We start from the raw sequence: 23,275 nt of genomic DNA on the forward strand, positions 1-23,275 counted from the left end.
CGCAAGATTTTGCGTGACTTACTTAAATTAATGAACGAATTCAACCAAAATTGCGGCCTAAATCTAATGATGCGTGATTTAATTAGTGTACAGTTTGTCCCGCACCATTCAATAATTTCAATGAATAAACCCGATTGTTTGTTTAATTTAATCGGGCAACGCGGGTCGTACGAGACGGCCGTGTCGCAAAATCTGCGTGCCGCCCATAAGTACCATTTGTCCGCCACCGATCACTGACGTTTCGCGAGCGGCACGAGTCTGGGTGGCTTTGTCGTTCCCTTTTCCACCGTGAGCTCTTTCTTCCTTTGAAGCGAGCATCCAATTGATGGGAAGAAAAAGGGAAAAGGACATGGAAATTCCATCACCCATCAATCCGTATGACAAAATTGAAAATGGGTTGTTGATCACGTAAGCTACCGCAATATCTGGTACGTAATAAATAACGAGAATTCGGGAAGTCGCGAGATTTGAAATCGGCGGGTTTTGGATGTAAATGGGTCGTTCTTTTCTGGTTTAAGACGGGGGATTTTCGATTTGGTTAAATTTTTAGAGGTGACGATTGGATATTTTGAGCAGATGTTAATGTTCTGAAAGAAACTCTTCAACCTGATCCGCAGTGGCCGAGATATGTTTCTTTCCCTATGATGAAGGACAGGGTAGGCGAGAGTTGGGCGTAGCTCCAGTAGTGCAGTCAATGCGCATACTTAAAAGCTCAGTGAGCATTACCATTTCCCTCACTCCTCATCCATTTGTTTACTTGTGTTTCAGAAACCCTCACAACACGGCATGGGTTAAATGTGTGGCGAAGAAACGTTCGCTTCCAGCCATGTCGACGTGGAGGAGGACGACGAAATGGGAAAAGGATGATGAGAGATTGCTTGTTCGATACAACGTCCTAAAAGTCAAAAGTGTTGTTTCTGGGATGGAGCCGATCTTGTCGATTGTGCTCGGAGTTGAAGTCTTTCTTCTTCTTTGTGGATCGTCCACTGGAATTGCACTATCTTGAAACCATGGATCGGAAACCCATGACCATGATTCTCTCCACAAGTGCATGTATTGACCGGTTGGTTCGCTTCCTGTGAGTAATGATGGTCTCAACCACCCAACTTCTTTTCCCCCTTAATGTAAGAATCACATGAATAAGTTGACACCCTCAAATTACCTCTGTAAAAGTGAATCACTTTGGCAGATGATGACAACCGAAACTACTGAACCCAGTACATCTATTGTGGATTCATAGATCTAAGTTGTCCCAAAATACTGATCCTCACCGAATTCCCTCACAGCCAAAAGCCATAGAAGAATTTACAGTATAGACCAAAATCATATGGTCCTCATTTGTCACTACAGCAAGTGATTTGGGCAAGCGATGCGATTTGAAGCATATTGTCTGCAGTTCAACCTGCCCATAAGCCACCAATCGACAACCTCTGGATTGGTTGACTGATCTTAAGATTTGTGCTTCCTGACCGAGACAATTCCAGAAACAAAAGACGAGTAACAAGTGATGCACAAGGAAGTGCCGAATTTTAGGTGGCCTGAAATTCCATGCCATTTTTGAGCTAAAAAATGAATGCTTTCTGCTGCTATGCAACTGAGCAATCACCCGCCATCATCAAATTCATTGGCAAGAGAGTGAAACTTGAAAGCAGCACAGCACGATATTTAGTTAAAGCTATTTTGGAAATCAAGCCGCCACTGCACTTTAAAACTCTTGTCTTAAAGATGATTTTGCTGGCACTTTAACACTCTGAAGCATGATCCTATTGGAAAGTTATGCTAGCAAACAGAAGTATAGGAGAGTCCACCTTCAAGAACCGATTCAACAATTATCCACAGTTTACCTATTAAGAGCTTATTTCTGTTTACCTTCCCCACTCCAGCTTTGCCAAATTGATGACCTCCTTAATGATCCTCAAAATGCAAAAGCAGCTTTGGGAAATACATAGAGTTATGGATGAGGTTATGAATCGGTGCGAGAACCAAATACAGAAGGAAAGTCATCAGAAGTAGTGAATTCTCAGGATTTTTATTTTAAACTGCATCTGAAAGGCGAAGCAAGAATTACCTTTCCAATAGAGACAAACGACAGTGCAAAATCCTACATGCATAATCAATTGTAGACGAGATCTACTCATTATTTTTTCATAAATCTGCCATGACCAAATGCTAGATACAAAACCACAATTGAAACAGTGACCACGAGATTAACCACTAGATATATTCCAATCAATTAATGAATGCTCACACTGCATTTCTTCTGCTGAAATCCCATATTCTGGGTAGGGATATTATAGCCAGAAGGTCACAAATACGTAAGAGACTAGATCATACCTACACCAACCGAAGCACAATAACTGAGGCTTTTACACCGCATTATCAATCAGTCAGGCAACTTCCTCGACCGGAAAACTGCAAACTTGTTGACATTTGAATAAGAATACCTTACACCATTCTCCTCCAAGAACCCTTCGATCAATTTCTTATCCCTCTCTGGCTCAGCGCTCTCACATTCAATCTCGTAACTCGTCCCGAAATCATATAGAGTCTCATCAAGCTCCAATTTCAATCCCTTCCAATCATACACCGCCCTCACATTCCTAAATCCACCCAGACACGCCAACCCCTTCACATTATAATCTTCCCTCACTCTCTTGATTATATCCGATGAACCAAACAACAAAAGGCGCCCTGGTTCGTCGACACACGCGCGGCCCACAGAAGGGTCTACCGATTCTTCCTGCTCCTCGACGCGGCTGATGCCGCTCGAGATAACAGGTTTGGCCTTGAGGGAGAGGACGCAGCGGGAATCGAGGTCATAAAACCGGAGGCGCAGTGCGGCGAGGTTCTTGACAAGCTCCGAGCCCTCGCCGTCAAAGAAGATGTTCTCTTGGGCCAGGGTTCTGACGTGGAAGGGGGAGAGGGCGTCCGAGAGCTTCTGGTGAGCGGTGGAGTCCGGGAGGCGGAGCTTGATCTCCACCTCCATGGGAGCAGCGGAGCTCTTAGGGTTTGGAAACGATGCTTGGCTGGTGGTGCTGAAACGGAGGGGGCGTGTCAAGTTCTTGTTTTGGTGGGTCTTCCTCCATTTTCCCACCAACCCAACAAGGGAGGAAGGAGCTGAGACTGATAGAGCTATGGTGGCGGGTGAAAATTGATAGCAAACTGAGGCAGAGAACTTGAGAGCAATAGCGTACCGGGGAGAGATAAACCGGCCAAATGAGTCAACTTGAAGGATTGTTTCTGATATTCATGGGCAAATTCAGAATGTGGGTGTTAGAATTGGGAGATTTTTAACTCAATAGAAGCGCGACTCGATGAGTATGACATCAAAAGTAGTCAAATTTCTGCAATTCACCTGAACTTTTCAGCATCAGGCCGAACAGCGAACAGGCTTGAGGGACGTCAATGCATTGAGGGCGATGTCCAAATCTAGAGGACAGCGTTCTGATGGGTGGTGGTGAGTTTTGCCACACGATTGCTATCTGCTTGCTCTCTTCGGCAGATTCTCTGCAAGCATATTCGAAGTCGACTACGCGCGTGTCGTCTTTCTAGGAGACTAGAAGGATACGGACGGTGTTCGTAGCGAGTGGCGGGAGAAAATCAGAGAGCACACGGGAAGAAGACTGGCTGCTGATCGAGTGATTTGATTACATGTTTACGCGATACAAAAATGTAAGATAATGATACAAATAGTTATTGAATTTCGGCTCAATATGTAATATGATTAATGAACTTTTAATTAATTCAATGCCGTTCCTAAACTTTAACTCAATATGCTTTGCAGTCCTTAAATTTTTAATTTGTTCAATAGAATCCCTGAATTTTTTGTACATGTTCAAATTAATCCATAAACTATATGAACGGATAATATTGAATATTTTCATATAATCCAAGGACTAGTTTAAATATGCATCAAATATTTAGAGGCCAAATTGAATTAATTAAAGGTTTGGGTACACATTGCACATTGAGTTAAAGTTTAGAAATCATTTATGTCATTTTTCCTAAAAATATTATTTTAGTATTATTATGACAAATTAACATGAATTGATGTGTTAATGCGAAGATACATGAATTAATGCGTTAATGCGAAGATTTAGAGAAAAGAAGCGGTTTACGATGAGAAAAAAAGAAGCGCCGGCGGACAACAATGTGGGATGCATTGCAAAATATAAATATTTTCTATTTTATTTTCCGATGCAATCAGAAAACTTGGCGGCAAGTTACCGGGTCGGTCTCATAATATCGGTCGGTTCACGAATCATAGAGTATTCGGGTTCGGATCTCCATCCTCCAAAATCCAATCCCTCTCTCCCCACTCGCTCTCGCAGAGGGTCGCCGCCTCCACCGGTCCCGGAGCAGCTGTCGCCGCCGCCGCTCCGCTCTCCTGCTCCGCCATCGAAGCGATTCGCCGGGCTCTGCCAATAACTCTAGGTACCATCTCCTCAATCCGCTTGCTCTTCTTCAAAGGACAAGTTGTTCAACCGGTTCTATAGCTCCGGCCATCGTTGCCCGAGTAACATCAGATTAGGGTTTCGCGCACTTCTGCGCCGGAGGATCTCGACAGTGCTTTTAGCATGTCCATCGCCGCAGGAGGTTCCGCAGTCATGGAGGAGGAAGACGATTACGTCGAGTACGTCCCCGTCGCCAAGCGCAGGGCGCTGGAAGCTCAAAAGATCCTCCAGCGCAAGGGCAACTCTTCTTCCCTCGAGGAAGACCACGAGAAGGCGAAGCTGGCGGAAGCCAAACCTAGCCTTCTGGTGAAGGCGACGCAGCTGAAGCGGGACCAACCCGAGATTAGCCCCACGGAGCAAATGGTGCAGCAAGAGAAGGAGATGATCGAGCACTTATCCGATCGCAAGACCTTGATGTCGGTGCGCGAGTTGGCGAAGGGAATTACTTACAGCGAACCGCTGTTGACAGGCTGGAAGCCGCCGCTCCCGATTCGGAGGATGTCGAGAAAGCAGTGCGATTTGATTCGGAAGCAGTGGCATATTATTGTTGATGGAGAGGATATTCTGCCACCAATAAAGAATTTTAAGGATATGAGGTTTCCAGACCCTATTTTGAAGAAGTTGAAAGAGAAGGGAATCGTGCAGCCCACTCCAATTCAGGTGCAGGGTCTTCCCGTGGTCTTAGCGGGGAGAGATATGATAGGGATTGCATTCACGGGGTCAGGGAAGACTCTGGTTTTCGTGTTGCCAATGATCATGATTGCTCTTCAGGAGGAGATTATGATGCCCATCGTACACGGTGAGGGACCATTCGGATTGGTTGTCTGCCCTTCAAGAGAGCTCGCGAGACAGACATATGAAGTTGTAGAGCAGTTTTTGGTTCCAATGAGAGAGGCCGGTTATCCAGAGTTGAGGGCTCTGCTTTGTATTGGTGGAGTGGATATGCGGTCGCAGGTGGAGGTTGTGAGGAAGGGAGTGCACATTGTTGTTGCCACTCCTGGTAGATTGAAGGATATGCTGGCAAAGAAAAAGATGAGCCTTGACAATTGCAGGTCAAATCCATTAGTTCATCCTTATATACCTTTTGAACCTATACACTGGTTTCCACAACATCTGGCTTTCTCTTAATAATTCTATCTGCAACTTTTGGTGTATGATCATGCATTGGCAAGTTGTTTGGTTTGCTATTGGTAGGAAGTTATTAGTGGACAGCAGACTTGAAAGTTGAAACTGCCAAGTACTAATTGTTATCCCAAGTCTGAAGCAACTACATCGAATCTTCAATAACTAATGAATCTGCATTGAAAAAACTCGATAGTGCTTAATTCAAGCACATTTGTGTTCTTTGTGCTTTATGTTTTTGCTTGAGTTCTATGCGCGCCATTTGGATTCTAATGACCAATGCTAATAGTGTGGCATGGGACGTTGATTGAGATTGCTTTTTGAGTTTTTATTTTTGCCTCTTTTGTCCTGAGGCTATGGAACTTCACCAAACTGAATATTCTTCATTTGAACTTTTTCCTAAATTGGCCTCAATCTTGATTTTCTATTTATGCACTTTTGTTGTAAAAAAATTGAACTTATTTTGTGGGGACACTATACTGATCTGTTGCTTTCTGCAGGTACCTTACTTTAGATGAGGCTGACAGATTGGTGGACTTGGGATTTGAAGATGATATAAGGGAGGTGTTCGACCACTTCAAAGCTCAACGTCAAACACTCCTCTTTTCTGCCACTATGCCTACCAAAATACAGAATTTTGCAAGAAGTGCTTTGGTGAAGCCCGTCACTGTCAATGTGGGAAGAGCAGGTGCTGCAAATCTTGATGTCATTCAGGAGGTCGAGTATGTCAAACAGGAGGCGAAAATCGTTTACCTTCTCGAGTGCCTCCAGAAAACCCCACCCCCTGTTCTTATATTCTGTGAGAACAAGGCCGATGTGGATGACATTCATGAGTATCTACTTTTAAAAGGAGTTGAAGCAGTATCCATTCATGGTGGCAAAGACCAGGAAGAGAGAGAATATGCTATTTCATCTTTTAAGGCAGGCAAAAAAGATGTTTTGGTTGCCACAGATGTTGCTTCAAAGGGGTTGGACTTTCCTGATATTCAACATGTGATCAACTATGACATGCCTGCAGAGATTGAGAACTATGTTCACAGAATTGGTCGAACAGGTCGATGCGGAAAGACGGGAATTGCTACAACTTTCATAAACAAGAACCAGAGCGAAACTACACTTCTCGATTTAAAGCACCTGTTGCAAGAAGCGAAACAGAGGATTCCTCCTGTGCTGGCTGAGCTGAATGATCCAATGGAAGATATTGAGGCGATTGCTAATGCCAGTGGAGTGAAGGGATGTGCATATTGTGGTGGTCTTGGTCACCGTATCCGTGATTGTCCAAAGTTGGAGCATCAGAAAAGCATGCAAATTGCTAGCTCCAGGAGGGATTACTTTGGATCTGGAGGATACAGAGGGGAAATTTGAGATTTCCAATATTTTTGTATGTATCATCTTGTTTTCTACTTGTTTATCGATCTTGCTATCAGTTGTGCATTGTACGAGTTGATAGATGCTTTGGGGCTGCTTCCCTTCAATGGTAATATGACAGTGTCGTTCATTGGGAAAAGAAGCATTATGGTTTTGAAGTGTCCTCATATTTTTGTAGTACTTGTCATGTACATGTTAGGGATCTCATACTACAATCGTACTTGACATTAACAGTTTTAAATTGTTGAAGATGACTAACAGATTTCAACAGAGTCAATTCATTAAATATTCATGGGATCACATGCATATTTAGCGAATTCATTACCCTTACCTCCTCGAAACTAAAGCAAATGGGTTATTGGCTTTAATGAATTACTATATGCAGTTTATTTGTTTCCTTTAATTAATAGGGTCAGAGTTTCTTTGCAGTTACATTGCATGGGAAATTTTATTTTCTGCAGGGTTCTTTTTCCATGTTATGTATCAGGGCATTGTTGTATAGACTACACTTGTGTACTGTATGACAAACAATGAGCATAAAAAATATCACAATTATATATCTCTGTTTGTTCAAATCTTTCCAAAGCTCTAGAGCTTGAAACCATTTCGACGATATTGTGGATGACACCTCTTTTGTTGGCTTAAGCATCTAAATGGCTTGCGTACAGCTTCGAGAAGCAATTGATGAGGGTTTCCTCTCATCCAAGAATCATGTGTTGCTTCGGCAGGTCGGTATGGTAGTTCTACATTCTTTGCTCAACACAAGCGGATTTGAATACTGGCAGAGAACTAGGGAGAGGCCAGTCCCAGTTCTTCTGATCTCCAAGTCCTGTTTAAATGCCAAAGCAGAAAGTATCGGTGAGAAAGGCATATGATGAGATTTCATATCTAGAAAATGCCGACTTCTCGAGCATTGTTCAATCTGATCACCCAGCAGATTATCTATCTGCAACAATCAATTGGGCAAGAAAATGTCGCTTATTTTAATTTCACCAAGACGAAAGCCTCAATGAAAGAATAGGAATTGTTTCCTTCTAGTTGTGTATGAACTCCTTATGATTGCTTTGTATGAAGTAAGTAGGAGAAGTCCATAAAAGTGGTTTACCTTGGATTTGCTGACAACTGAAGGAGCGGAAGTTCCACGAAACTGGTCTCTAGCATGTAGAGTGCGATCTACGATCCAGAACTGCTCATATATCTCATCTGCCAACCGTCTTCGATCCTTCACAGCCTCAAAGAATGTCCTTTTGAGAGTATTATTTTCTTCTTCAAGAATCTTTAATCGCTCATCGAACACTTTGATTTGAGCAACCCGAATTGCCTGTTCATTCCACCGTAACTCAGTACGTGAATCACTTCGTTGAGGAGTCGATGAACTCCCACCCGCCTCTTTAATAACCAAATCCCCCAAACCAGATGTTGGAGCTTCACTTCTAGGTCCCTCCATGTTGTGTGGCTCTATCTCCTTTCCTACCTCTGCATTGCCGCGTCGAATAGCACAAATTCCATTTCATGGTCAGGAATAATTAATATTTTGTCGCAGCCATATTTGAGATCAAACGATTTGTCATCAACCATCACACGTACCTGTTCTGCCTGAAGGCTTGAAAGGCTTAAACCTTGAGAGATTGTTCCTTGATAATGAGTAGTTCTCTAGCTCAGCTGAAGTCCTCTCCATGCCTTTGTCATCCAAAAGCACCTTCTTCCAAACGCTCAAGGCATACTAGTGCTTTCTTTGCACCAACTTCATCTACAAGCACTGATCTTCGACGACCCACACTGGTCATGATGGTACAAGTGACCGATTGCTACTAAAGTTGGTGTGCATTCCAGGGAACCTTACCACTGAAGATAACTTCATTTTCATGCATTTTCTGTGTACTGCAGAAGATTGTGTTGTGGGGTGGAAATTTCCAAGCGGTTGCAGAAAGCAGAAGTTTGCTATGACTGTGGCTCAACATTATGGGTTGAAAAATGCAGCTTAATTTGACTGTATGCTCCTGAGTCGGTTTCTTCGTGATAAACCCATTGAAGCATATATATATAGCAGCTTTTAATTTAGCTCTTTGCCGTATTCGGCAGGCAAACTTTTGGCTCCATTCAAACAGAGCGTGATACTACGACTCTCGAACTGATTATCATCCCGTCGAATCGCTATTTGTCACGATGGTTCGGCTTCACTTTACCCAACTCTACAGACCGCACTAAAATCCCATGATCCTTCGCTGAAGCAAACACGTATTTAACCATTCTATATGAACAAGTTCAATGTGTCTTAAGCTTCACCAGTGTCCTACATATTTGTGTCGTTTTTCTATCTTCATACAATTTAGCGAAAAAGAAATGAAAAAAAAAGTAGCAAAAACCATCCTCACTTATCGCACCATTACTACTTTTGGGAATACTGCTCCAAAACTAAACATCTTAGACGGAATACAATCAAGAGCTAAACCTTTTCCATTAAATCAATGCAATTCTAAATCTTTAAATGTTTGAATGAAATTGTGATTGTTAGAAATATATAACGATAGATTGTAAATATAAATGAGGCTTATCTTACTAAGGACTAGAGATTCCAAAGGTTATCATACTACATGTTCAATATTTCAGTTAAAAGAGAGTAAATTGTTATATCGTATTAAGACGTGTAAAGTTACCATCATAAGAAAATGTTATTTTGCTAAATATCTTTAGTAAAAGTGTGCATTAATGGAGCAGCATGAAAAAGGCATGAATGGCTCGTCCCCGCCTGACTTGTTTATAGGACCATTTATACATAGTCTCACAAAAATGATCGCATTGTATTCCTCCGGATGAGAAGTCTCGCATCGGAGAATTGGTGTGGTATGGAGTAGTTATTAATATATCCTAGTTGATCTATAACTCATTGACTTAAGCTTTTGAGTAGAAGTGGGTTCAACAAGATATGTTAGTAGGTTTGGACTTAGACTCCCTCTTGACATCTGACCTTTCACTGCTAGTTCTCATTTCCTACTTCAATTTAAAAAAGAAAACACTCATTATATTGCTGTGGTATGTCTAGAGAGATCGTATGATCTCAATGGTACTGCGAATGCGGAGCCGCAGTTCTCCCATCTCTTACCAAACTTTTTACACGCGGCATGCGGCTTAACACCAACTAGTTTGCCACATAAACTAACGTAGGTTATCTCAGCTTCGAAAATGTGTTCCGGAAAAGGCAGCGTACTTGAAAGAATGGGAGGGGTTGGGGGGTGGACGCTCTCGTGTTTACTTCTCTTAGCAGGTCACTGAACCACCACAGACAGGTATGTCAACAAAAACTAGCTTTGAGAAGTTGGAGCAGCTGCATACCTCAGTGTACATCGTGTTGGATGCCGAAATTGCAATCTGTTTACATTTCGCAATACATCTTCGGTCTAGTGAGAGTGACCTATAAATCAGGAGATGTACTCTAGAGAAAAGGCGAAACCATTCGAACTTCCAAGAGGAGAGATGGGCATTCAAATGAAGAAGCACTCGTGGGAGAAGGCTCCGAACCTGTACACCCCACATGTTGCTTAAGCTCTTCTGAGTTTCATGCTTTTGCCTTCTCAGAAGTCGCTTTTGCCAACTCCTTGCTGTTCTGCATATCCTTCTTTTGTTCTGTTTCTCTTACTTGTTCACAACTACAGGAGCATTTAAACAATAAGCTTTGCTCATCTCCAAACATTTCATTTGCATCAGTTCAAAAGACAAAGAAGGATCTCGGACATTTTTCGAGACATACTGGAATCGTTGAGCAACTTTTTATTGCGTAATAACAATCGAATTTCACTTGGCTACACAGAAGCCGATCTGTTCTAAGAGACACATGGACAAAGTCTCAAAACTATTAGCGGACCACCTAACCAATTTACACATTGGTCACCAGATGAACAAACATGGCCTTTCAATAGATAGATAAGAGGCCACAACCGATCGTACTGACTGCCTAACACAGCAAAAGGAAACATCTTTTACAATGCAGCTCAAGGCAAAGCGAACTATTACCCAGCAGGCGACATTTTCAGGTATTCGATCATGTAGCATCGTCTGGATCCGAAGGAGGTTCGGCATGTGGAGGAGCACCATTAGAGAGCAACTTCTGTACCATGGATCTTGTCATGCCCAATTCTCTCGCCCCCTCCGCATCGCCGAACAACTGTTTCCGATAAATCCGATGCAATCGCCCAGACAGCTCATTCTGTATCGTCTTGAATGCCATGTCCAACCTGTTCAGCTGCTCCATCGCGTTATCATTATACAGGAACAATCCATAGTACAAATCAAAGCTATCCCGGGACGTGTTCTCCACCAAATCCAACAGGGTCTCGTACCCTTTGATATTGATCGGCGACGACTCCAATCCCAACTTCTCCAACACCCTTCCCACAGTGTGGGTCAAGAACTGCGACCCGGCCGCGTACCGATCATGCTCGGCACAGCTCATCTCCACCATCCTACAACCCTCCCGAGCAAAGATATCCAAGAACTTGTCGCACCTATCGACCCTCGATTCATCGTCCCCAATCCTAACCTTGTCGTACACGAAGCTAAGCCCCGCCCACGAATGCTTACCGCTCTCGGGCCCAAACATGGGATGCGTGCACAGGATGTCGAACTCGGCAGGCAGATATCTCAGCAAGAGGTCGCGAGGGAACTCCTTTACCGAGAGGACGTCGACGAAAAGGGTGCTCCTTTTGAGCCTCTGGAACGGGATGGAGCGAAGGACGAGCTCGGTGGAGAGGATGGAGGTGGAGAGGAGGACGACCTCGGGGTGCTGCTCGCAGAGGTCGTGCGGGTCGCCGTAGAAGGCGACGCCGAGCTCGGAGGCGACGGAGGAGTAGTCGGAGCGGGAGTGGGCGAGGATGGTGTGGCCCTGGGAGACGAAGGTCTTGGCGAGGAACTGGCCGAAGTTGCCGAACCCGAGGATGGCGATCTTCAGGGTCGGGGAGGACCGGCGGAAGTGGGATCGGAGCTGGGCCTCGTAGTCGAAGGGCTGGGCGGCGTCGAGGGACCGGACGCGGAGGGGCTGCCTGCGGCGGAGGAGACTGGGCGGCGGCGGCGGAGAGGAGAGGGAGCGGAGGAGCGGGGGCATGTGGGAGGAAAATGGCAGCATTCTCTGTTGTCTGCGTCTGTGTGAGAGAGAGAGGACTGAAAGATTGCCGATCATTTCGGCAAAACTTCGTAAAAGTTTTAAGGAAAGGAAAAAATTCTTTCACTCGCTCGAACAGACACACCCCCTTAATTTACATTACTTAATGAAATCGATTTTTATAAACCAATCTTATTGTATCAGTGTTAGCGTTGCTCTTTGTTGTGTTCAAACGGAAGCGTGGAGGGCGACAGAATCAAGACGCGAAACAGAGTGGAAGAAGAAAAATCAACACGAGGGTTTTTACGTGATTCAGTCCGAGTCTCGAGACGGAAAGAGCTAGGAAATAATCCACCATCAAATCGGAAGAGTATTGCAAAGTTCACAATCACTCGTGCTCAAGTGTTTTCCAGTCCTATAATTACACCCGAAACCTACCGTGTTTAGCCTCTCATAAAACACTCAAAATGGATGTCAATATATAGAACGCACACAGGGATCTTCAGGAGAGCACCTTCTTGCTCTCACTTCCCATGCGACCTACAGCTCTCAGCTCCTTCTGATGAGAGCTTCTCTTTCTCCTCTCTCTCCTTGAGCTCTCTGGCTTTTCTCTCTCGCCTCCAAGGACTTGGCCCTCTCCTTCGTTGGACACCTCTCTGTATTATAAGAGAAAGAACAAGAGCAGAAGAGTTGCCAAAAGACAAATCAAGCCGCAACTTCGGCGCCCACAAGACCAATCTCTAAAGCAGTAGCGATGCATGCACGGTCGTAATGAGGCGCAGGAAGAGTGGTCGTGAGAGACATGTACATGGGCTCTTCAACTTTCCTCCTCCTTTTCCAAGAGCTCTTCATTAAATGCGGACCTGTTCTTTCCTTTTGTCAAAGAAAACAAATGCAGCCCTCACTTTATTACTTTTGCCAATTCTTCTTACGTCTACTTTGAAGGAGCTTTCGTGTATGGTCAAGGAAGAATTCACGTTGGCCATGGAAGGAGCTGGATAATTCTTCGTCTGCATTTGAAGATTAAATGCAGAACACATTTCATTAAATGTTCCGGGGATGTGCTTCTTCCCTTCAACGAAAATGCCATGCATGCGAGTTGGGTATCATATACTGGCTCAAACTCAAGATAAAATTTAACAATTTTCCACCTTGGCTCGACGTTTGTAACCAAGTCATAGTGCTAATTATTCATGTCGGCTCTCCAAGCGCCTCGACAGGTGCTTATACTCTACAAACGTCAATCGAGCTCAAGCAAAGCTCGGGCTTCGCCAAAGGAAGAGACTCCATCTCTTTATTCATCGCAACAAATCACTTCTCAGATTTAGAACAAATTATGGCTCCACGGAATGTAGAAGATTCTTGACTACCAAGCTCTTCAGTGACTGTAAGAGCATATGCTACAAAATCAGAGTAACCATATCTTTAAGGAGGCTTAATTTGTCGTTTAGCCCTCCCTGAGGCCAAGGTCTGAGGCTGCTTAACTTCTTCTACATTATCCGAGTCTTGTTGCTCACTGTCATTTTCTGGCTAAATACGAACATCTTCAAATGTTCTTCATGGAGGGTCCACACGAAACTCCACCTTTTTCACAGCATTCTCCTCCTGCATACCTGTAGACTCATCAACAACCTTTCTCTGATCAAGCATGAAATTTTCATCAAAGGTAACTTCCCTACTGATTATAAATTTTGGTGACTGAGGGTCAAAACACCACAACCTATATCCCTTAACCCTGTCTGTATAGCCAACAAAAATACATTTCTTGGCCCTAGATTCAAGCTTACCATCTTTTACATGATAATAAGCGAGACAACCAAATACTTTCAAAACTGAATAATCAGAAGGTTTACTTGACCATACCTCATTTGGAGTCTTACAATCAATTGTAGTTGAAGGAGAACGATTTACCAAATAATACACCGTGTTCATGGCTTCAACCCAGAAATCTTTCCCAAGTCCAACATTGGAGAGTATACACCTAGCTCTCTCCAAGAGTGTTCGGTTCATGCGCTCCACCACCCCATTATGTTGAGGTGTGTGCCTGACTGTTTGATGTCGAACAATCCCTGAATCTTCACGGTACTTGTTGAAATCACCTCCGCAAAACTCAAGACCATTGTCTGTTCTGAGATGCTTGATCTTCTTCCCGGTTTGATTTTCAATCAACACCTTCCACTGCTTGAAGGTATCAAAAATTTCACTCTTACGCTTCAAGAAATAAACTCGGACTTTCCTAGAAAAGTCATCAATAAAAGTTAGAAGATAAACTGTACCACCTTTAGATCTAACCTATGTAGGTCCCCATAAATCAGAGTGAATGTAATCAACTGTGCCCTTCATTGAGTGCACTCCGGTACTGACACTAAGTCTGCGCTGCTTCCCGAAAACACAATGCTCGCAAAAATCAAGTGGGACTATATGCTCCCCATAGAGTAAATCACGTTTACTCAAGATATTCATTCCTCTTTCGCTCATGTGGCCCAACCGTATATGCCACAACCCGAATTTCTCAGAATCTGAAGAGGATGATACAGTTGAAGAACCCACGACGATACTTCCATGCAAAACGTAGAGGTTATTCTTTTTGTTACCTCTCATCACGATCAAGGAGCTCTTTGAAACTTTCAAAGCTCCACCTCCACCGATCTACATGCATCCAGTAGAATCCAAACTGCTCAACGAAATAAGGTTCTTCTTCAAGTCTGGGATATGCCTGACGTTTGTTAGAGTTCTTACTATGTTGTCATGACATTTGATCCGCACCGTACCAATACCCACAATCCTGCAAACTGCATTATTGCCCATCAAAACTGAACAACCACTGATTTTTTCATATTTGTGGAACCAACCTCTATTTAGACACATGTGGTATGAACCTGCCGAATCCAAAATCCATTCGTCATCAACACCACAATCAAGAGACGAAACAGTAAGAACATTTTCAGCATTAGCTGACTCGATACTCTTCAGCATTAACTAAGCCATCGGCTCTATCACACTATCACTCGCATTCAATTTTGTAAGCATCTCAGCGGAATTCAACAAGGCCTTCACATCCTCAAGAGTTATGGATTCTCTTCCATACAACATAGAATTTACAAAATTTTCATACGAGCTCGGTAGTGAGCATAACACAATTAGGGCTTGCTCTTCATCATCTAACTCTAAATCTATATTTCTCATATCCATTACAATCTTATTAAATTCATCTAGATGTTCTTGGATAGAAATACCTTTTTGCATCTTTAGCGTGTAAAGACGCTGCTTCAAGAATAATCTCGTTATAAGAGATTTCTTCATGTAGAGACTCTCGTGCTTCTTCCACAATCCCAAAGCCGTTTCTTCATCGGCTACCTCACAAAGCACCTTGTCGGACAACGACAATTGGATGGTGCTGTGCGGACTCTCTTCCATCTCCTCAATCTCAACCATAGTCATGTCGTCGGGGTACTTGCCGTCCAAGGCTTTAACTGAACCTTCCCGACGCAACAACGCCTTAATCTTGATCCTCCATAGCTCGAAATTGTTTTGGCCATTGAAGGATGCAACTTCAAACTTGATAGATGTCTATTTTTTTTTTTTTTTATAACCGAGGTGTCCGCGCGGCCGGCGAGCTAGGGCTCAAACCAGCGGTGATGCCCGACTAGTCCTCGAGGGGGGCTAGCGCAGCATCCCACCGCCACGACCCCCCACTTAAATCACCGATGGGCGAGTTTGAACCCAGGACCTCTCGTGAAAGGAACTGAGCGCAAACCAACGCGGCTATCGATGGGTGGGTCAAACTTGATAGATGTCATCTTGAACAAAAGACCGAAATTCCTATAGCTCATAGCTCCTAGAATCTCAATCTAGCTCTGATACCAGTTTGTTGTGTTTAAACGGAAGCGTGGAGGGCGACGGAATCAGGTCGCGAAACAGTGGAAGAAGAAAAATCAACACGAGGATTTTTACGTGGTTCGGTCTGAATCTCAGAACCTACGTCCACAGAGAGAGCTAGCAAATAATCCACTATCAAATTGGAGGAGAATTAAGGTGTTCACAATCACTTGCGCTCAAGTGTTTCCCGATCCTATAATTACACCCGAAACCCACAGTGTTTAACCTCTCGTAAAACACTTAAAATGGATGTCAATATAGAGAACGAACACAGGGATCTTCAAGAGAGCACCCTCAAAATGTAATGTTATTCTGTTAAAGAAGATTTTGTCGACGGCCCTACCGTATTGGGTGACGGATGCAATTTTGACCCCAATCGATCCACTAACTAAAACAATTCTAGGATCGAGAACATTGACATTCTCTCCTGCAAGAAAATTTACCTCCGGAATTTTACCCCAAGCGGTGAAAACTTGAGAATACAAGGTAGCCTCTGATGATGCAAGGACTCTGAGGACTTTGATGATCAAGATCATTGCCATTCGCCCAGCATAAATGTGCACCCTTTTCATCTCATGGCATCCAATCTCTCAATGCCTCAGCTCCTCGAGAAATGAAGTGTGCGTCGCCATCATCGCCTGGACGGATGCCAGGCGGAGAACAATACTAATAGTCATGACTGGCGAAAACGGAAAGAAGAAAGGCTGTCCAAGCAAATGCTCCACTGGTCCTGCACTGTCCCACTAGAAGAAAAGTGGTCCTGCTCATGCTTCTTTTACTTCGTTGCACAGATATTTCCCTCAAATCTTCCTCTGGTGCGAGGTGATCTCAGTACAGAAGGAGAGACGAACATACACTCAAAACATTCGAAGAACATAACAATTCCAAACATAACCATCATAACAAGTAGACACTTCAAGTTATAACATGGACGTCAAAACCAAGATTTAAAGAACACCACAAAGATCATCAACTGAAAAATGAACCCCTAGTGCATGGAAAAAGGCATCGATATGGGAAAACATAAAAAATACACTACAAGTGAAGAATCCGCCAATCCATGAATCAAAAATTGCCAGTTTAAACCTTAAAACTCACGTTGAGATTCGCATGTCAATATAAATTCCTAACCATCATAATCGTCGTCGTCATCATCCTTAGGAATCAGAATCGCTAAAACTATGGAGAACTAACACGGAATAGATGCCCAGGGCAAATTGAGTTCATGACGATGCTGCCGTTACAAATGGGAAGTCGTCCAATCCCACCCTCAGAATATCCTGAAGAGGAGACCACCGTGAGTAGCGAAGAAGGGAGCGAACACGAGCGACTCCACTGCCATGAGCTTGATGAGGATATTGAGAGATGGACCTGAAGTGTCCTTCAGTGGATCGCCAATGGTATCTCCAATAACAGCAGCCTTGTGAGGCTCTGATCCTTTAGGGCCAAGGGTCCTTGCATGCTCGGAAGCACCAGCCTGAAAGCAAATTTCAAGATATTAAGGAAAAAAATCTATGAAGTCACACAACTTTACTTAGCAGGTCACTGAACCACCACAGACAAGTATATCGACAAACACTAGCTTTCGAGCAGTTGGAGCAGCTGCATACCTCGATGTACTTCTTCGCATTGTCCCATGCTCCACCAGTGTTGGATGCTGAAATTGCAATCTGTTGAAAACCAAGGCCAACAAATAATATTCATCGGGAAACTACCACAATCAAATGAGACAACCAATGTGAAGCTCCAGCATTGTCATAGATAGGATGATGATAAGAGCATTTAATCAGCAAGCCTAGTGTACCAACCTACAGATTTTGTTCAACAATTAAGAAACTGCAATATCTTAACCACGCTGAACAAGCAGTCTATCAAGAGCTATACCTTGACCAACGCAAACTACCAAAATAGATAGACATCTTATTTTCCTAAGAATTACCTGAACACCAGAAACAAGAGAGCCAGCCAAAACACCAGACAGTGTCTCCACACCAAACAAGATCCCGACAATAAGTGGTGTAAGCATGACAAGGGCACCAGGTGGAATCATCTCCCTGATAGATGCATCAGTTGAAATTTTGACACATGTAGCATAGTCAGGTTTTGCATGACCCTCCATAAGCCCTGGAATGCTGTTAAACTGCCTGCGGACCTCCTCAACCATCTTCAATGCTGCACTTCCCACACTTTTCATGGTCATAGCAGAGAACCAGTAAGGAAGCATGGCACCCACGATCAAACCGATGAAGACCTTTGGTGTCAGCACATCAACGGTAGAAATTGCTGCACGACTCACAAATGCACCGAACAGAGCAAGGGACACCAGGGCAGCTGATCCAATGGCGAATCCCTACATACCAGGAAACAGAAAAAGGTTAACTCAATATTAGATTGAACACGAAAGTAGAATTTCACACTAGGACTAATACTAAGAATCAAGGAAAAAAGGTGATTTTTAGCCAAACATCATTCCAAACTAGCAAGAATCCGAAAAGACTTGCACAATTCACCTATATATTTAGTCATTCATAGTGAAAAAGAAAATAATTGGGCAATGTGCACACACTCCAGATGATATGAACGTGGTCTCACGAAAAAATTATTACAAAGAGACAATCTTTCCTCTGCTATGTTACCGATTTTATCAAGATAAGCTACTAAAAGACAACAGGACAGCATCCGTTACTATATTCATATGCAAGGATTGCCTGTACCTTTCCAATGGCAGCAGTAGTATTGCCAGCAGCGTCAAGGGCATCAGTTCTCTCACGAATTCTGTGACTCATGCCAGCCATCTCAGCAATACCTCCAGCATTGTCGCTGATGGGACCATAAGCATCTATGGCCAATCCAGTGGCAATGGTACTTAGCATTCCAAGGGCAGCCACAGCAATTCCATACATGGCAGCAAAACTGAAACTCACAAAAATGCTAATGGCAATGGCAAAAATTGGGATAATGACAGATTTGTATCCCAAGGCAAGGCCAAAAATAACATTGGTCGCTGCACCAGTTCTGCAGGAATCAGCAACGTCTTGGACAGGGCTGCAGAGAAAATGATCAGTACATGGTCAGCACATGATCATCAACAGTCATAAAGATTCATCATTCATTAACTTTAGCAATTTCAGTACCTGTAGGCGTTACTGGTGTAATATTCAGTGACAAACCCAATAATTAGTCCAGCCCAAAGACCAACACCAACACACAAGAACAGCTGCCTGCAAGATCATACCCATAATTAGCGGCTAGATACGCTCAATGTATTGATCCAATCCTGTATAAGTCCACTGAAATTGAAAGCATGTCACGTGAACAATATTAGAATAAAGCAGCATTTAGGAACAGAAAGAGATAAGTATCATCAAAGAACTTACCAATTCTTCACAACTTTCTGCGACCCAAAGTTGTAAATTGTGAATGATGAGGGCAGAGCAATCCAGCTAACAATAGCTATTCCGACAGTCATTAGAATTGTGGAAATAATAAGTTGCTTCTTCAATGCAGGCTCGATTTCCTTCACTGCCTTGATTTCGAAGAAGTCGGTCGCAAAGAGAGTTGTAATCAAGCATACAAGGATACCCATGGAGCTGATAAGCAGGGGATAACACATGGCAGTGAAGTCGTGATCGATTCCGAAAGAAGAGATGGAAGCAACAACAAGGGCCGCACAGGATGATTCAGCGTAAGAGCCAAAAAGATCGGACCCCATACCAGCAATATCCCCAACATTATCACCAACATTATCAGCAATCACCTGAATGATTAAGGTCAACCCCATTTATGACTAAAAGTGAAAGATATACTTAGGAGATGGAGCTACAGTAAGAGAGTACATACTGCTGGGTTTCTTGGATCATCTTCTGGGATATTTCTCTCAACCTTTCCAACCAGGTCAGCACCAACATCAGCAGCCTTGGTATAAATTCCACCACCGACTCTTCCAAAGAGAGCCATGGAAGATCCACCAAGACCATAACCGGTAATGGCCTCAAAAAGACCTTCCCAGTCATTGCCATAGTACAACTTGAACAGATTGATTGCAATATAGAGCACAAGAAGACCGCTAGCAGCAAGAAGAAATCCCATAACTGCACCAGACCTGAAAGCAACAATGAAAGCTTTTCCGACACCTTTTCTCGCTTCCAAGGTAGTCCTTGCGTTGGCATAGGTAGCAATTTTCATGCCAAGGAAACCAGAGAGGACTGAGGTTAAAGCACCAAGCAGGAACGAAACTGTACTGAAAGCGGCAGTGGCAAGTGCAGGCTTGCACATATTTGAAGGATTGTACGTGCAAGGCTGGCTTTGGGTGCTGAAGCTCTCAACAGAGCCAAGGAAGAGAAAGATTAGAACCGCAAAAGCAACCATGAAAACCCCAACATACTGGTACTCCGTGAACAGAAAAGATGTCGCACCTGTTACGATCATAAACCATAATTTAGAATCTCTATTAAACAAATAAAGCAACAAATCTGGATCTCAACATTCTACGTTATGTGTGACAAAATAAAGTACATAGTTAAATCCAGTTACATCATTCCGTTGCCTAGTTTTGTTCGACCTAGTTCCAACAAATAAAAAAGCCTAACCTAAAGTGCCTCCGAAAGAGTAACTTAAAAGATGATATGGTTTCTGCTACAATTCACCTCTGGCAAGCCAGACAGTGTAAGTGCTAAATCCCACCGGTGGAAGAGTGACAAAAACATAATGAGTAGGACAAGATTAGAAAAGGAATGATGATAGTACACAGTTCTGCAAAACAATTAATTGAATAGAAAGAATTAAATATAAATTACATCATCCCAGACCCAGAATATTATTGTATATACATCTAAACATTACTTTAGCTTAAAGCATTAAAAACAAACTAGAAACTAGAAACAGATTATCACCTACAATAGTAAACAGAAGGTTGGACCCAAAGATAAAACCGAGAGTATGGAAAACGTCAGAACTAAATTTAGAAATAAAGATGTTAGAACTAGAAGAGGAGAAGGCTAAACTACTAACAGGGGGAATGATTGGAAAATATAAAAAGGAATAAAAAAATTGATTCCATGTTAGAACTGATAATGCTCAACTTCGAAGGATTATGTAAATCAGAATGAAAAGAAATAGGTTTGAAACATAGTCACCTATAAGGAATTTAGTTAGGAGAAGCAAGAATGTAACACAAAAGAGAACCTTAGAGAAATATAAGAACGGTTCGTTACCTATATATTCTTAACTAATCCTACAGAATTAGTGTATCATCACAAGTATGACAAAATAAAAAATGATAATATCCAAAAAATGAGAATTATTCCGGACTTCTTGAAACACATTCACTGATGAAGTAAACAAATACATTTGAATAGAAGGTTGTACGTCCTCAGCAATTCACCTTTTAATACAATGTGCTTTCTACTAAAGCTGATTACATATGAAAATTACAATCCTAATTTTCATTGACTCAACGTTGAGTCATTAGTGTCATATACCAAGCTTCTATAACTAATACAAAACAGATGGAAGAAAAAATTAAACTCAATCTATCACAAAGATAACTTGAAATGAATCGAATTTACCGAGAATAATTTTGTGTATGTACTCATATTGGCTCATTAAACTTAACCTATCATCAAATGTAATCGTCTACAGATGTACATATGCCCAGATGTGACACTGAGTTTGACTTAGCCAACCAGTTCTTGAGCTCATAAACCAACTAATCTTTTAACACGTAATCTTTCGGAGAATACGGGGGTCCAAGAGTTTTATAAAACGTCCTTGGTGGAAAAAAATGTGAATGACAGATCCCATGGAATTAACCAATTAATCCTTTAACATGTAATTATCCAGAGCATATTCTCTAACATTAATCAAATTATACTTTTGAAACAGCTATATTATATACATTGTTGTCATGTTATGCCATGATATAAAGCGCCTCCCAGTCCCATGGGAGCCTGCAGCAGCAGCAAGTGGGGTTAGCAAAGAGACGAAAACACAGAAGGCCCACATGGCCCATACCGTGCGTCACAACATTCACGTGCACAACACGTGCGTTTCATTATTCCAAAGAAACGGCGAACTTCATGTGCATAAGACGAAAATAATTACTCCCTACAGATGGCGAAAGGCCAAAAGGACAAGAGCTCCACCAGCTCGCACTCCTCCCAAGAAGAAACCACAGAGACCACCAAGATTATTCAAATCACCGTTCCCTAATAAAATAATTAAATTACTTAAAGAGGAGAGATCTGCACGAGTATTATCAAACTTCTCTGCTCAGATACGTTCGCAAAAGCTCTAGCAGCTGCTACAAACCCTCGAATTACTCGCGTCACAAGCAGCACAAGCTCATGCTTTTGGTCGGGTTATCATCAGATTGCAAGACTCAAATTTGTTGCTATTGCTCAAGCAGATGCGAGATCGACCCAAAAAAAATCTGTTGATGAACAGTGTGAGGGAGGACATATGAAGAAGGGGGTGGTTAAATCCAAACCTCTCTAAGCCCAGAAAAGAAAAAACAGAGTGATTGAAAAGGAAAGACTCGCGCGACCCAGAAAATCAAATCTACTTCATTCTCTGTCGCCGTTTTCTTTCTCTCTCTCTCGGACAACGAACATGACCTTTACTCGAAAGACCATATTACTGAAAGATCTAAAAAAATTTAAGAAGTTAAAACTATAAATCCAGAGTACACCGACACGGAAAAATTCCGATAAGGGGACAAGTAGTGAAGCTTATAGGATCTGTATAAGGTCGCACCTTCGGAGATGGCACTCTGTATCTCGGCACACTTGGCCACGACGCCCTGGTCGTTGACGCCTTCCTCTTCCTCGATGAGGTAGTCGCCGTAGCCGTTCTTGTTGCTGTTCGGGGACGGCGCGCGCGGCTCCGGGGTGAGCTTCACGCGCGACACGAGGAGCCACTGCACCAGGGAGAACACGATCCCGACCACGGCGCAGGCCGGGATCACGATCTCCGTCGCGAGGGCCGAGAGCAACGCCATCCTCCCTCGCTCGCCGGAACCCTAGACTGCGTCACCGGAATCCCTGGACTCGACGCCTATCAAAGCTAGAGAGAGAGAGAGACAGAGAGAGGCGCAGAGAGGAGAGTGAGATGGGGAGTGTGCGCTCGTTTATATGGGAAGTGGCGAGAGTAAAGGTTACGGTAACGTGCATCTCGTCCTAGAGTGAAGATCTAGGCCTCTTGATGCTGTCCGTCGGATTGACGAGAGATGGGGAAGTCGTTCGAGAGTAGGATAATCGGACGGCGGAAGAAGCGAGAGAGAGAACAATCTCGTGGCGTACATATGACGCATCGATGTCGGAATGGGATTTCTCACTCTCCTATGGGGAAAAACCCTCCG

The 23,275-nt window shown here is 43.2% G+C and overlaps 5 protein-coding genes and 1 long non-coding RNA gene across 9 annotated transcripts; 2 read left to right on the forward strand and 4 right to left on the reverse strand.

Moving 5' to 3' along the window:
- The first annotated feature begins 176 nt into the window (after nucleotides 1–176).
- LOC130140679 (uncharacterized) lies at nucleotides 177–1,213 on the forward strand. Its single transcript, XR_008818658.1, has 2 exons — nucleotides 177–428; nucleotides 769–1,213. It is a non-coding gene; the product is annotated as an uncharacterized LOC130140679 (long non-coding RNA).
- Nucleotides 1,214–2,207: 994 nt separating this feature from the next.
- On the reverse strand, nucleotides 2,208–3,538 carry LOC115689121 (triphosphate tunnel metalloenzyme 3-like). Its single transcript, XM_056320674.1, has 2 exons — nucleotides 3,356–3,538; nucleotides 2,208–3,225 (listed from the first exon to the last, which is right to left on the reverse strand). Exons 1-2 carry the CDS (start codon nucleotides 3,369–3,371, stop codon nucleotides 2,384–2,386), a joined length of 858 nt encoding a protein of 285 aa, XP_056176649.1. The 5' UTR covers nucleotides 3,372–3,538; the 3' UTR covers nucleotides 2,208–2,383.
- Nucleotides 3,539–4,264: 726 nt separating this feature from the next.
- LOC115689094 (DEAD-box ATP-dependent RNA helicase 35) lies at nucleotides 4,265–8,055 on the forward strand. 3 transcript variants are annotated; one of them, XM_056320384.1, is made up of 3 exons: nucleotides 4,265–5,506; nucleotides 6,077–6,957; nucleotides 7,613–8,055. In XM_056320384.1, the coding sequence occupies exons 1-2, from the start codon at nucleotides 4,578–4,580 to the stop codon at nucleotides 6,939–6,941; spliced, it is 1,794 nt and encodes a 597-aa protein (XP_056176359.1). In that variant the 5' UTR covers nucleotides 4,265–4,577; the 3' UTR covers nucleotides 6,942–6,957; nucleotides 7,613–8,055. The 3 variants fall into 3 exon arrangements, with proteins under 3 accessions (XP_056176359.1, XP_056176358.1, XP_030470919.1); XM_056320383.1 differs by having other exon boundaries at nucleotides 7,673–8,055; XM_030615059.2 differs by lacking the exon at nucleotides 7,613–8,055 and having other exon boundaries at nucleotides 6,077–7,102.
- On the reverse strand, nucleotides 7,654–8,649 carry LOC115689095 (uncharacterized). The gene is made up of 3 exons (XM_030615061.2): nucleotides 8,532–8,649; nucleotides 8,050–8,420; nucleotides 7,654–7,773 (listed from the first exon to the last, which is right to left on the reverse strand). Exons 1-3 carry the CDS (start codon nucleotides 8,620–8,622, stop codon nucleotides 7,654–7,656), a joined length of 582 nt encoding a protein of 193 aa, XP_030470921.1. The 5' UTR covers nucleotides 8,623–8,649.
- A 1,290-nt stretch (nucleotides 8,650–9,939) lies between these two features.
- LOC115689075 (pyrophosphate-energized vacuolar membrane proton pump 1) lies at nucleotides 9,940–23,026 on the reverse strand. Of its 2 annotated transcripts, XM_030615040.2 has the most exons (8): nucleotides 22,672–23,026; nucleotides 19,759–20,333; nucleotides 19,296–19,675; nucleotides 19,053–19,139; nucleotides 18,633–18,963; nucleotides 17,858–18,268; nucleotides 17,529–17,588; nucleotides 16,961–17,395 (listed from the first exon to the last, which is right to left on the reverse strand). In XM_030615040.2, exons 1-8 carry the CDS (start codon nucleotides 22,913–22,915, stop codon nucleotides 17,189–17,191), a joined length of 2,295 nt encoding a protein of 764 aa, XP_030470900.1. In that variant the 5' UTR covers nucleotides 22,916–23,026; the 3' UTR covers nucleotides 16,961–17,188. The 2 variants fall into 2 exon arrangements, with proteins under 2 accessions (XP_030470901.2, XP_030470900.1); XM_030615041.2 differs by lacking the exons at nucleotides 16,961–17,395; nucleotides 17,529–17,588; nucleotides 22,672–23,026 and adding an exon at nucleotides 9,940–10,313 and having other exon boundaries at nucleotides 19,759–20,361.
- Nucleotides 10,690–12,044, reverse strand: LOC115689076 (arogenate dehydrogenase 2, chloroplastic). Its single transcript, XM_030615042.2, has one exon. The coding sequence runs from the start codon at nucleotides 12,040–12,042 to the stop codon at nucleotides 10,984–10,986; it is 1,059 nt and encodes a 352-aa protein (XP_030470902.2). The 5' UTR covers nucleotides 12,043–12,044; the 3' UTR covers nucleotides 10,690–10,983.
- Nucleotides 23,027–23,275: the final 249 nt, after the last annotated feature.

The sequence above is a fragment of the Syzygium oleosum genome, unplaced genomic scaffold, assembly GCF_021117445.2.
Source record: "Syzygium oleosum isolate NSW1041296 unplaced genomic scaffold, Sole_v2.1 Sole_v2.20, whole genome shotgun sequence".
NCBI lineage: Eukaryota > Viridiplantae > Streptophyta > Magnoliopsida > Myrtales > Myrtaceae > Syzygium > Syzygium oleosum.

Bases quoted from the DNA above. Each gene is read 5' to 3' on its own strand.
- LOC115689094 (XM_056320384.1), top strand. From the start codon at position 4,578: ATGTCCATCGCCGCAGGAGGTTCCGCAGTCATGGAGGAGGAAGACGAT. The intron at 5,507-6,076 runs GTCAAATCCATT...TGCTTTCTGCAG, and splicing joins ATGAGCCTTGACAATTGCAG to GTACCTTACTTTAGATGAGG.
- LOC115689095 (XM_030615061.2), bottom strand. From the start codon at position 8,622: ATGGAGAGGACTTCAGCTGAGCTAGAGAACTACTCATTATCAAGGAAC. The intron at 8,421-8,531 runs GTACGTGTGATG...GCGGCAATGCAG, and splicing joins CAAGCCTTCAGGCAGAACAG to AGGTAGGAAAGGAGATAGAG. The intron at 7,774-8,049 runs GTAAACCACTTT...GCATTTAAACAG, and splicing joins CAGTTGTCAGCAAATCCAAG to GACTTGGAGATCAGAAGAAC.
- LOC115689076 (XM_030615042.2), bottom strand. From the start codon at position 12,042: ATGCCCCCGCTCCTCCGCTCCCTCTCCTCTCCGCCGCCGCCGCCCAGT.
- LOC115689075 (XM_030615040.2), bottom strand. From the start codon at position 22,915: ATGGCGTTGCTCTCGGCCCTCGCGACGGAGATCGTGATCCCGGCCTGC. The intron at 19,140-19,295 runs GTAAGTTCTTTG...ATGATCTTGCAG, and splicing joins CAGAAAGTTGTGAAGAATTG to GCAGCTGTTCTTGTGTGTTG. The intron at 18,964-19,052 runs GTACTGAAATTG...TTTTCTCTGCAG, and splicing joins TACACCAGTAACGCCTACAG to CCCTGTCCAAGACGTTGCTG.